The 14,387-nt window shown below is 40.4% G+C and overlaps 1 protein-coding gene across 1 annotated transcript; it reads right to left on the reverse strand.

The window, feature by feature from the left end:
• Positions 1-8,585: 8,585 nt before the first annotated feature.
• On the reverse strand, positions 8,586-9,551 carry LOC139818340 (uncharacterized). The gene has a single exon (XM_071786953.1). The coding sequence runs from the start codon at positions 9,549-9,551 to the stop codon at positions 8,586-8,588; it is 966 nt and encodes a 321-aa protein (XP_071643054.1).
• Between the last annotated feature and the right edge of the window lie 4,836 nt (positions 9,552-14,387).

Raw genomic sequence — 14,387 nt, forward strand, 5'->3', positions numbered from 1 at the left:
CGCGAGGCCTTCCGAGTCAAGTGTAACAACGAGAGGGGCAGGCCGCCCGAAATATCGAGAACGTCTGAGCGTCCGAGCACGTGTCGCGACGGTGGATATCACGAGGCGGAGGGGGTTGCACTCGCGAGCGCGGTTTCGCACGATCGCGCGTCTTGCGCGTGTCGAGCACGCTGTCGCCGTTTGAGGGGCGATGAGGAGATTGAGACCACCGCACGATCTCCCGGGACTATGCCCGAGATTATCCGGTCGGGCGAACGATACCGAACCGCGAGAGAGAGAGAGAGAGAGAGAGAGAGAGAGAGAGAGAGAGAGAGAGAGAGAGAGAGAGTCACGCCGCGCGCCGCGAGACAACGGCGAGAATGTTTGATGAGGCCGACGGCCGTTCGATTCCGAAAGCCGCACTGCCCCCGCCAGATCCGGCTCGAAGGACCAAAAAATGTTTTGACTCGGCGCACTTTGTCTGGTGCCTGGTGAGAACAGGCGGCGAGCACTCCCGGGCGGGACGCACAATTCGTAGTGCCGGTCACGCGAGCGCGAAACTAACCTGCCGGCGCACGGCCGTGAGTCGGGCGGGGCCGCAATCCGTATCTCAATGCCCGAAGTCTTGAGCCAATCATCCACAGTTCGAAAGGGAGTTGTTCCCGAGACGCACCAAATGAATGTCACCGCAATTTCACTGTTTCTGAACTTGATCGCAAGTCTCTCCGCAAGCTAGATACCGAAGTACGTCCGTCTTGCACAGGGAATCGAACACCACGTTCCGGAAACGATCGCGCGAGAGACCAGATGCGCGTGCGATCTTCCGCGATGATCGATATCTCGACCCGTCGAGCGTAGCCGGTCGGGTCGACCTCTGATTGGTCGGCTCCATGTCATTGGCCGGTCGTGAGTCAGAACAGTGAATTCCGAACAGATATCATATGTAAGTACGGAAATTTTGTTTTTTATATACAGGGTGATTCGAAACAACCTTTTATCCTTCAAACTACAGATTTTTGACATAATTCTAAGAAAACTTTTCCTCTTGCAAAATTGTGTCCAACGCTTACTTTCCGAGATATTAACAAAAATTGTTATCCTATTACGGACCGAGTACAGGAGGTAGGCAGGAGCGGCGCAACTCATCGTTAGACGCGGGCGTTTACGTCGGGTGCTTGTTGCGATCAGCCGATCGATGCACACAAATTGCGTACCAATATTTATTGCCAGCACAAAAAATCTACAGTTTATGTTACGCACACCGTAGATTTTCAGAACTGGCAATAACATTGTAAAACACATACAATGTTTACGCGAACGTTACTTCTTGTAGTAACTTACGATAATTCCTTCGCGCAAACGAGATTTTTTTTCGCGTAAACGGAATTTTGTAGTAACTTACGATAATTTACTCCGCGTAAACGAGTGAATTATCGTAAGTTACTACAGAAGTAACGCTCGCGTAAACATAGTAGTAGTAACAGCCACAACGATACGCGCACACACATGCAAGCACGTGCTTTTAGTTCTCTCTTTTTAACTTACTCACTAACTTCACTTTCTTTACTTCACTTCAATTCACTTCACTCTCTTTACTCACATGCTAAAAAATATTTTTTTACAAATAAATACACATTGTTTACGCGAGCGTTACTTCTCTAGTAACTTGCGATAATTTCTCCACGTAACCGGGGTTCTGTAGTAACTTATAATAAATTCACTTCGCGTAAAGGAGTGAATTATTGTAAGTTATTACAGAAGTAATGCTCGCGTAAACGTACTCGCATAGTTGTCGATCGCTGTGTTTACTGCAAGATGCACTGGTATCTTTTAAGTGTAGAAAGGTGTAGGAGTGCGCGCCATCTCTAGGCTCCCGACGCGTATCTTTACGAAAAACCGATTTTACGATACACTCGGTACTAGCGGTATCGAATGTAAATGTCTGATTGGTTAATGCCACCGAATTTAAAACACGGAATTCGCGCTTCTTACTTCGCTTCTAGAACAGATTATTATTGCAAACTCTGAGAGAATGTTTCTCGTAATAAAATATTTGGTTGCCCTGAAAAGGGCAGATTTGTTATTTTTGGAAGAAATAATTTAATTACAGCAAATGTTCGAAGTGGCCATCGTTCATCACAATACATGCTCTCATGCGTCTCAACAGGTTTGTCAGAATCTTCTCCATAATGTCGTCTTCGATACCCCAAATAGCGTTGTGAAGTTTATCATTTAATTTTTCCACGTTCTCGGGAAGTTTTTTATAAATGATTTCTTTACAGTATCTTCACAAAAAAAATCTAACAAATTGAGGTCCGGGGATCTTGCGGGCCAACGTATCGGGCCATATCGGCCCATTCAACGTCCAGTGTATCGTCGAAAACCTCTTCAACATGAAGAAGTTTCCCGGTTTCGAAATAGATAAGTGAAATAAACAAGTCGTGATTTCGAGCCAAGGAAAATAATCCTTTATTGGCTCATGGGGGAAAAGCCTATTATGGCATAAAAACCCCCAGAGTTCGCGTAACGTACAATTGGATGAACAATTGTGAGAATACGTGTATGTAAAAGATTAATAGCGACACTCGGTATGGCGAACGGGGCCCCGTAATCGAGACTCGGCTCGATCGCGTATTCGTATAGAGACTCAGCTCTTTCGCATGCTCGAGACTCGGCTCTTTCTACGTGAGATTATATCACCGTATAAATAATCGTTTTGCGAAGAAGGGCGTGATGGGTCGTTTACACTACAAAGATTCGCGTGATTGACTGACTTTTTCGTTGCTTAGTAAATTAACAACAAATTCGATCGCTGAGACAATTGAATTATGCTGAACGCTCCTGCGACGGCTCGATCACCGCCGCCTATGTTCCATCGAACACTCTCCCCCCGTTGAGAGTAGAACGATCAACAATACTAAATAAAAATATTATAGATAATATTTTACATAAACGTCGCTTCATACTTTCTATAATGTTAATTGCGTGAACAATATTATATTATGCGGTACGTTTGAAATGCAATCAGTAATGACTAAAATTGAAAACTGTGCAAACGAAAACTAACAAGTAACACTACCCAAGTGTAAATCGCCGATTTGGATAATTTTTTAATATGTTTTAGTAGACGTAAAAATAGGACATACGTATTTTTTTTTATCGGCGGAAAACCATATTTAGGGTGTGAAACACCCCTTTGAATTTATGGGTATCGATTTAATTGTTTTGTATATAAGGATTCAGTATTTTCGGCCCGTACCAAATAAAATAGTTGCATTATCAAGAGATATGAAAAATGAAAAATTTTCGACTCGGTTCGATCATTTTTAGGGGGTAAACAACCCCCTGTATTTGAAACAAAAATTTAAAAAATGCCCAGATAATTGCAAATTTCATTCAAAAATTTTGAAAAAAATATATGTTACACTCGCATCCAAAACAAAAGTGAGACTGTTTGAGGATTTAAGGGTGACCACCCTTTTATCGAATTTCTTACGTAACATTTAAATTTATCCCGAAATAATGGTAAACAGTTTCATTTATCGTCAAATTAATTAATATTTACAAATTAGTCTGATCAACCCTTCAATTCTATAAGGGGGTGAGGGAAAACCTACATGAAGCTGAAGTTGGCAGCCAAAATTTAGCAGCCAGCAGGGCCGAATAAGGTGCCGCAAGGCCCCCGAGATTAAAATCCGGTAAATTTTCTTCAAAAAAATCACAAAGACGCCACAGCAAGTATAGAATACGAATCTGAAGCGATCTTGGCGATAACAAAGTTAGTTAATTAATTAAAAAATTAATTAACAATTAAATAATAGGTAAAACACACACTCATATCCGTTCGGAACCCAAAAAAATCACAGAGACTGTACAGCAAGTGTAGAATACGAATCCGAAACGACCTTGGCGATGACGAAGTTAGTTAATTAATTAAAAAAATTGTTAACAATTAAATAATAGGTAAAACACACGCATATCCGTTCGGAATAAAAAAAAATCACAGAGACTGTACTGCAAGTGTAGAATAAGAATCCGAAGCGACCTTGGCGATGACGAAGTTAGTTAACTAATTAAAAAATTAATTAACAATTAAATAATAGGTAAAACACACACGCATATCCGTTCGAAACCCAAAAAAATCACAGAGACTGTACTGCAAGTGTAGAATACTTGCTCGTTGGTTCGCCCAAAATTGGAATATTGCTCCACTGTATGGTCTCCTTATTACAAATGTCATATTGAAAAGATAGAACGCATACAACATAAATTCTTACGCACGGTAGCCTACCGTATGGGTAATCCTATGGCTTTTACCTGCCATGACTACTATCCCATTTCAATAAGACTGAATTTAATGACTTTAGAGAACAGGAGATTAATCTTTGACCTAGTATTAATTTTTAAAATAGTAAATAGTTTTATCGATTGTCCTGACCTTTTAAAAGATATTTATTAAATGTTCCAATCAGAGACTTAAGACAATCTTCCATCTTTTATGTTCAATATCACCGTACTTTATATGGCGTAAACTCATGTTTAAATAGGATGACTATCTCTGCAAACAACTATTCTAGCTTAGTTGATTTCTTCGGCGGCAATGTGTCTACGTTCAAGCGGAAACTTATCTGTTTACTCTCCTAACATAACTTTTTCTTTTCTAATTGTATTTTTATTCTACTTTAGATAAATTTTTATAATCTACTTTCTGTCATGTATACACTAAAGGGTTTACCCCGTAAATAAAGATTATTATTATTATTATTATTATTATTATTAATACGAATCCGAAGCGACCTTGGCGATGACAAAGTTAGTTAACTAATTAAAAAATTAATTAACAATTAAATAATAGTAAAACACACACGCATATCCGTTCGAAACCCAAAAAAATTACAGAGACTGTACTGCAAGTGTAGAATACGAATCCGAAGCGACCTTGGCGATGACAAAGTTAGTTAATTAATTAAAAAAATTGTTAACAATTAAATAATAGGTAAAACACACACGCATATCCGTTCGGAATAAAAAAAAATCACAGAGACTGTACTGCAAGTGTAGAATAAGAATCCGAAGCGACCTTGGCGATGACAAAGTTAGTTAACTAATTAAAAAATTAATTAACAATTAAATAATAGTTAAAACACACACGCATATCCGTTCGGAACCCAAAAAAATCACAGAGACTGTACTGCAAGTGTAGAATAAGAATCCGAAGCGACCTTGGCGATGACGAAGTTAGTTAATTAATTAAAAAACCTATTATTTAATTGTTAATTATTTTTTAATTAATTAACTAATTTCGTCATCGCCAAGGTCGCTTCGGATTCTTATTCTACACTTGCAGTACAGTCTCTGTGATTTTTTTTTATTCCGAACAAATATGCGTGTGTGTTTTAACTATTATTTAATAGTTAATTAATTTTTTAATTAGTTAACTAACTTTGTCATCGCCAAGGTCGCTTCGGATTCTTATTCTACACTTGCAGTACAGTCTCTGTAATTTTTTTTTTATTCCGAACGGATATGCGTTGCGACGCTATTTCTCTATATTATTTTCCCCGGGCCGTGAGGCGGGACTGAATCGCGTGGCAAATCTCTGATCGGGTGGCAGAGCGGATCTCGAAAGCGATACGAAACTACTTTGGGCGCCAGGTGTGGATACGGCCACACCACCGTTTACTCTAACCCGCGAAAAGTACTCTACATGGACTCTACATAGAGCCGAAACAAACTCTCATTATCGATATAACTTTTAATATGTCAAGATACACCCGCTCTGACCGATCGCAACGACTGCTCAGGATTTTTGGTAGAGGGTCGTGGTCCTTACATAGGCTGAATGCGGAGGGGTTTGACCGTGGTGAGGCGAAACAAACACAAAAGAAAGTACTCAAGTAACATGTAAATCAAAATATAATATAAGAGAAAGCTTGATAATAGCGTTACAACTTGCAGGACGCGAGCGAATTATTCACCGCGATCAATCGCAATCCCTCGACCACGCAAGGCCTTTCGAAGGATCTGCGCGTTATAAATAAACTCGGACGCAGAACTAATATTCCCGGAAAAGCATACGTGTAACTTGTACTCGCAATAAGGAACTCTCTACGCTAGGAAGTACGCGAGGCGCAATAATATACTCCAACGAAGTAATACACGCCAGGGATAATCTACACGGTGAAATGCGCGAAACGTAATAATATGCGCCGACGAACTAATATACGCAAGAAATAATCCACGCGATGAAATGCACGGACGTAGTAGTGACGACGACGAAATAATACACGCAAGAAATACTCTACTCTATGAAATACGCGAAAAGTAATAATATACGTCGACGAAATAGTACACGCAAGAAATAATCTACGCTATGAAATACGCGAAAAGCAATGATATACGCCGACAAAATAATACACGCAATCACAATAATCCACGCTAGGGGATGACGAAATAATACACGCGATGAACGACGCAGAACGCAGTAATAAAGCTTAACGGGAGCGCGAAAACTAATATCAAATCATACACGAAATGCAATGATATAAGTCCTACCCGAATGGCGATCACATAGGCCATCGAACGAAATAATAAACGCAAACGAAAGGATACTCGCAATCGTAGCTTACGAAAGAGTACACGCAGTATACTGGGCACGGTTCTCCTCGCCCCTCGGTCCACGCCGCGAGCGCGTGATACTTCCGCACGATACAATCCGGGGCGCGTGATATCTCCACCCGGAGGAACGCAACTCTAAGACTAACGGAAACGCGAAACCAAAAATGGAATAATCTGAAATGCACACCCCCGACTCGTTACTCCGTCGCCTCACACTCAGAACACCGGGCGCGGTAATTAACGGGTCTACGTGCCGATACGCCCCAGAATGAACGCACGGACGAGATTCACGCCACCGTGGACGCGAGACTTACGATTAACGAAACACTAAGACTACCGGAAACGCGAAAATATACACTCGGATTAACGGAAGCGCGAAAACTAATATTAGGGTGACTGTTGAGCCGATCCGCATAATCGCATAACACTCGCAAGGATCGTAACACGTGGCACGGCCGCCACGTCGTACGCCGACACGCTATCACACGCACTCATACACCGGATTGTCGAGTCGGGCGGAAAAAGACCCCCTTTTTACTCTATTCACGGGGTAGCAGCGGGCGGGATCTGTCAGACCCGTAAAAATGACTTAAGCAATAATCCCGAGGGATTCACGACATTAGTGCGTAGGTCGGGAAGCGATCCTACGCACATCTCCAAATACGAAATATGATACGTGAAACGGTACTCGACGTTCCGCCCCGCTGGCCCCGTTACCTCACTTTCGGGAATGTAGCTCGTTTACAAAGCTTTCGTGGTCCTTGATCCTTCCTCCGTAATGGGCTTGTAGGGCCGCCGCCCTCGCTTAATACACCCTCAGGACTCCTCGCCGGACGTCCACGCACGCTCGAGATCGGCCCAACAGTGACGATCGTGGCGGGCCCGCTTCGCGGTCTCCTACAATTTTGGGGCGCTTTACCGCGCCGGCGGATGGCGCCACCCGGCCTACTCGGGCCGTCCGACCGCTTCCTCCTGTAACTAATAGCTAAACGAAAAACATGATAAATCGAGGATAAGCGGGTACGCGCGCAATATAAAGGTTTGAGTGGCGAAGACTGGGACGTGCACATCGTGCAACGTCACAGCGTGTGTATTTTACCTATTATTTAATTGTTAACAATTTTTTTAATTAATTAACTAACTTCGTCATCGCCAAGGTCGTTTCGGATTCGTATTCTACACTTGCTGTACAGTCTCTATGATTTTTTTGGGTTCCGAACGGATATGCGTGTGTGTTTTACCTATTATTTAATTGTTAATTAATTTTTTAATTAATTAACTAATTTTGTCATCGCCAAGATCGCTTCAAATTCGTATTCTATACTTGCTGTGGCGTCTTTGTGATTTTTTTGAAGAAAATTTACCGGATTTTAATCTCGGGGGCCCTGCGGCACCCTATTCGGCCCTGCTGGTTGCTAAATTTTGGCTGCCAACTTCAGCTTCATGTAGATTTTTCCTCACCCCCTTATAGAATTGAAGGGTTGATCAGACTAATTTGTAAATATTAATTAATTTGACGATAAATGAAACTGTTTACCATTATTTCGGGATAAATTTAAATGTTACGTAAGAAATTCGATAAAAGGGTGGTCACCCTTAAATCCTCAAACAGTCTCACTTTTTTTTGGATGCGAGTGTAACATATATTTTTTTTTAAATTTTTGAATGAAATTTGCAATTATCTGGGCATTTTTTAAATTTTTGTTTCAAATACAAGGGGTGGTTTACCCCCTAAAAATGATCGAACCGAGTCGAAAATTTTTCATTTTTCATATCTCTTGATAATGCAACTATTTTATTTGGTTCGGGCCGAAAATACTGAATCCTTATATACAAAACAATTAAATCGATACCCATAAATTCAAAGGGGTGTTTCACACCTTAAATATGGTTTTCCGCCGATAAAAAAAAATACGTATGTCTTATTTTTACGTCTACTAAAACATATTAAAAAATTATCCAAATCGGCGATTTACACTTGGGTAGTGTTACTTGTAAGACACGTTTGGTAAGGAACAAATTAGCTTCGCATTGCGTTTGAAGATTCCCTGCGCTGTTTTGATGGTCGCGACTCTGACCACGCCGTCGTCTCCAGGGTGCACCTCCACAACCCGTCCGAGTGGCCACCGCATACATGGTTGATTCTTGTCTATTAAAATGACAATAGCATCTCGCCGGAGTCCGGCGTCCGAACTAGTCCATTTTTGTCGTTTTTGTAGTTTATTTAGATATTCGATGTGCCACCTGCGCCAAAAGTCTTGACGGGCCTTGGATATCAATCTCCATGATGTCAAACGATTTTCTGGAACAAAGATGTAATTATCCTTTGGCAGCATTGTGAGAGGTTTCCCTACGAGAAAATGAGCGGGTGTCAACGCGAGTGGATCGTTCGGATCCGTGGATATAGGGCATAAAGGTCGCGAATTTAATATGGCTTCGATTTCTATGGCGAAGGTGTTTAACTTCTCGTATGTAAACAGTAGATCGCCTACCACTCGTTTAAAGTAATGTTTAAAAGACTTTACCGCCGCCTCCCATATGCCTCCGAAGTGAAGCGAGAGGGGCGGATTAAAATGCCAAGAAATTTTCTTCGTTGTAGCAAAGTCGCCAACTCGCGTTTTAAATTCGTCAGATTCGACTAAAGCGTATAGTTCGCGAAGTTGATTATTGGCACCAACAAAATTCGTACCATTGTCGGAATACACGTTTGCCGGAATGGCTCTACGTCCTATGAATCGTCTTAACGCGGCAAGGAATGCTTCTGTCGATAGTTCACTAACGATTTCAATGTGTACTGCCTTTGTCGACATGCAAATAAAAACGCAGCCGTACACTTTTACTCGACCCTGATTTCGCTGCTTTTTCTCCTTGATAAACATGGGTCCAAAAAAATCGATACCTGTGTAATAGAACGCGGTATTCTCTTCAAATCTAGATCTTGGTAAATTAGCCATTTTATACTTAACGGGCGTTGCACGGAATCGAATACAACGTATGCAATGTCGGATGATTTTACGTATTTGATTTTTTCCGTCAAGAAGCCAAAATTTATGACGAATCGTATAAAGGGTGGACTGAATCCCTGCGTGATAATTTTTCTCATGTGTTTCGCGAATAATTAAATCCGTGACGTGATGATGTGAGGGCAATAAAATCGGATGTTTTTGCGAAAGGGGGATGTTTGCATTTTGCAGCCTGCCGCCAACGCGGAGCAAATCTGACTCGTCGATTATAGGATTTAATGTGGCTAATCTTGTGCCCTTTACTCTTTCTGAGTTTGAGATACGATTGATCTCATCTGAAAAATACGTTTTCTGAATAAGCTTTTTTAGCACTCGCCGTTCGGATTCGATGATTTCTTGTACTGAAAGCGCGCCCCTATTTTGATTTGAGGATAACATTCGCAAACAATATGCGATGGTACGAATCAACCTTGTATAGGATGAGAATCTTTTGAAGATGTCGTCCGAATCAACCTGTGACACTAGACAAATGGTTTTCTTTAAGCTGGATAATTCCTTAATAGAAGTTTCGAGAGATATTGGCCAATTCGCTTCGGACTGTCTAAGCCATGATGGACCGTTGAACCAGGATTCGTTTTTCAAAAATTCTCGCGGAAGTTGACCTCGCGACAACGCGTCGGCTGGATTGTTCCGATCTAACGTGTTGCCATTTGAATTCTTTACTAATCTCTTGAATTTTCTTGACACGATTTGCCTCGAACGGTTTGAGAATACTCGGAGATTTTTTCAACCAATGTAAGACAATCATAGAATCCGTCCTAAAAACAGTTTCATCCGGCTCGAAAGTGAATGTTGTACTCGCTTCGTGATATAACCGCGCCAGTGTAAGCGCCCCTAACAATTCAAGTCGAGGCATCGTCACGTCTTTGAGAGGAGCCACGCGCGCTTTGGCGCAACAGAGTCGTACAAGTATGTCTCCGCGCTCGTTGCAGGATCGTATGTACAAGCAGGCTCCATAACCGATCTTACTCGCATCACAAAAACCATGAACTTGAATTTTGATAGGCTCGTCGACCATCAAACGTCGATCGATAGTCAGATGATCAATTAACTCGAGTTGATTTACGAATGATGACCATGAAGAGAATAACGCGCTGGGTACTGACTCGTCCCACGAAATTTTCGCTTTCCAACATTCTTGCATTAAAACTTTGGAAGTTAGAATAATCGGACCGAGTAATCCGAGGGGATCGAAAATCTTGGCTATTTCCGATAAAATACGACGTTTAGTTACTCTATCAGATAACTGAATAGAATTGACTGTATAAAGTAATTCGTCGCGACGCGCGTTCCATGAAATGCCTAGCGTATTCAGAATCGGATTTTCGTTGATAAGAAACTCGACATCTACGCTTCTTTCATTCAAATTTTCAAGACCTCGCGGATGATTTGACGCCCACTGTCTTATGTTGAAGCCACCACGTTTTAGAATTTCGATAGTTTTGTCTCGAATCTGTACGAGCTTCTTTAAAGTTTTTGCCCCAGTTATAAAATTATCAACATAAAAATCGCGTTCCAAACTTTCAGCGCCGACGGGAAGATCGGTGCTTTCGTCCCTCGCGAGCTGTTGGATCGTCCGAATGGCGAGAAAAGGAGCTGATGACAGACCGAAAGTCACAGTATTTAATAAAAACGTACGAATGCGACCCTCGTGAAACCAGAAAATTTTTAGGTACTGTCGATCGTCGGAATGCATCCAGATTTGTCTATACATTTTTTCAATGTCGGCGGTGAGCACCTATGTATATATGCATGCGAAATCGCAATAGATGTTTAAACAATTTGCTTTGAATCGTGGGACCGACCATCAGAGTGTCATTTAACGATATCCCCCTGTTAGTCTTTGAGTCTTTGCCGACGCGTCAAAAACTACACGTACTTTAGTTGTAACGTTCGTGGATTTTGTAACCGCGTGATGAGGGAGATAGTTATTATCTCCCTCCGATTCTTCCGGTAACAGTGACATGTTGCCTAAATTAATGTATTCGTTCATCACGCGTTCGTATTCTTGTTTAACTTTCTCTCTCTCTCTCTCTCTCTTTCTCTCTCTCTTTCTCTCTTTCTCTCTTTCTCTCTCTCTCTCAATACAATTCTTTAAAATTCGATTAATTATTTCACGGAAAATTCGTCAAACTTCTGATACCGCTTTCCAAAAAGATCGGTAACGAAAAATTATGTACTTGATAGCACTCGCCGGGAAATTCAACCCTTACTTTATGTACAATTCTTTGAGATTCGGTCATTAGGAACCGGTTTTTAAAAAGATCGGTAATAAAAAATAGTACACTTTATAGCACTCCCTGGGAAATTCTACCCCTATTTCATGTATAATTCTTTGACATTTAATCAATTATTTCCTGAAAAATTGAAAGAATTAAAAAAACCGGTTTCCAAAAAGATCGGTAACAAAAACTGTACGCATTATGGTGCTTGCCGTAAAATTCTACCTCTACTTCATATACAATTCTTTCAGATTCGGTCAATTAATTCCCGAAAGATTAAAAAAATTTTGATACCGGCTTTCAAAAGGTCGGTAACGAAAAATTATACACTTCATAGTACTTCTCGGGAAATTCTACCCCTGTTTGATCTATAATTTTTTGAGATTTGGTTAATTATTTCCCAAAAAATTAGAAAAACCGGTTTCCAGAAAATCGGTAACAAAAAACTATACACATAGTGGCACTCCCCGGAAAATTCTACCCCTATTTTATATACTTTTGGTAAAAATTCGGTTCAGGGGTTTGGGCTGGGCGTTGATGAGTCAGTGAGTGAGTGAGTCAGTCAGTCAGGACATCTTCCTTTATATATATAGATAATCGACGGAAAGTTATTAAAAAATCGATAGCTTATATAATTGTCAAGGGAGCTACCAGTAAGAATCATTATTTCATTCTATCAACGGCAAAACATATATTCATGCCATTTTTATATTGAAATAATTAGCAATACCACAAGTTTTTAAGTTGGCATTGGCAAAAAAGTGTTTCGTTTTTAGCTAATTAAAATATAAAGATGCATAATATGATACTTTTACTATACGTTTTATGCAATAGCAGCGTATGGAGAATAAAATGATACCTAATACAGATTTTTTAATGACCTAATAAAAAACTTTTTTCTAAACCGTCAATTGACTCAACTGGATTGCTTCAACCTCCTTAACAACAAATTCGATTGCTGAGACAATTGAATTATGCTGAACGCTCCTGCGACGGCTCGATCACCGCCGCCTATGTTCCATCGAACATCCAGGAAATTGCTGATTTAAATAATTTGTAACCACTCTTGCGTTGTGTATGGAGAAGATTTCGACAAACCTGTTGAGACGCATGAGAGCATGTATTGCGATGAACGATGGCCACTTCGAACATTTGCTGTAATTAAAGTATTTCTTCCAAAAATAACAAATCTTTTCAGGGCAACCAAATATTTTATTACGAGAAACATTCTCTCAAAGTTTGCAATAATAATCTGTTCTGGAAGCGAAGTAAGAAGCGCGAATTCCGTGTTTAAAATTCGGAGGCATTAACCAATCAGACATTTACATTCGATATAGTACCGAGTGTATCGTGAAATCGGTTTCTCGAAAAGATACGCGTCGGGAGCCTAGAGATGGCGCGCACTCCTACACCTTTCTACACTTAAAGGATACCAGTGCATCTTGCTGTAAACACAGCGATCGACAACTACGCGAGTACGTTTACGCAAGCATTACTTCTGTAATAACTCACAATAATTTACTCCATTACGCGAAGTGAATTATCATAAGTTACAGAACCCCGGTTACGTGGAGAAATTATCGCAAGTTATTAGAGAAGTAACGCTCGCGTAAACAGTGTGTATTTATTTGTAAAAGAATATTTTTTAGCATGTGAGTAAAGAGAGTGAAGTGAATTGAAGTGAAGTAAAGAAAGTGAAGTTAGTGAGTAAGTTAAAAAGAGAGAACCAAAGGCACGGAACGTGCTTGCATGTGTGTGCGCGTATCGTTGTGGCTGTTACTACTACTACGTTTACACGAGCGTTACTTATGTAGTAACTTACGATAATTCACTCGTTTACGCGGAGTAAATTATCGTAAGTTACTACAAAATTCCGTTTACGCGAAAAAAATCTCGTTTGCGCGAAGGAATTATCGTAAGTTATTACAAGAAGTAACGTTCGCGTAAACATTGTATGTGTTTTACAATGTTATTGCCAGTTCTGAAAATCTACGGTGTGCGTAACATAAAAATGTTTCAAACAAAAGTTGTATAGTTTAAAGGGGGTCACATGATGAAAATGTGGACTTGACCTTTAATGACCTTTTCAAGATCACCTCAAATTTTTTAAATAAAACCCCCTAACTTAACCCCCTATTTTTCATGTCATATTCTTGTAACAAATTTCAAGACCTTTTCAAAACACTATAATAAAACTATTTTTCGATAAAAATTTTATGATATTTTAAATTTTGTTAAAATATTTTTATAAAATATGAAACATCTCGTAAAGTATTCAATTTTCGATAACTTTACTTTAAGGGGATGCTGGAGCCGTCTGTTTTACCGGCATTTTTTTGTCGGCACGTAGCGTCGTATTAATTTGACAGAATTAAAAATCCTTCTCCAGAATTGCAGTAGGGTAGACCGGGGCACGTTGTCACACGGGGCACGTTGTCACATCGGCTTTATTTAAAAAACTAATAACCAGAGAGCAGTACCCGTCATTCCCAAAACGTGTTAGTGTATGCCCATCTTTGGTGTGTTTACAGTGTTGAGATTGCTC

This window comes from Temnothorax longispinosus, chromosome 8 (assembly GCF_030848805.1).
Source record: "Temnothorax longispinosus isolate EJ_2023e chromosome 8, Tlon_JGU_v1, whole genome shotgun sequence".
NCBI lineage: Eukaryota > Metazoa > Arthropoda > Insecta > Hymenoptera > Formicidae > Temnothorax > Temnothorax longispinosus.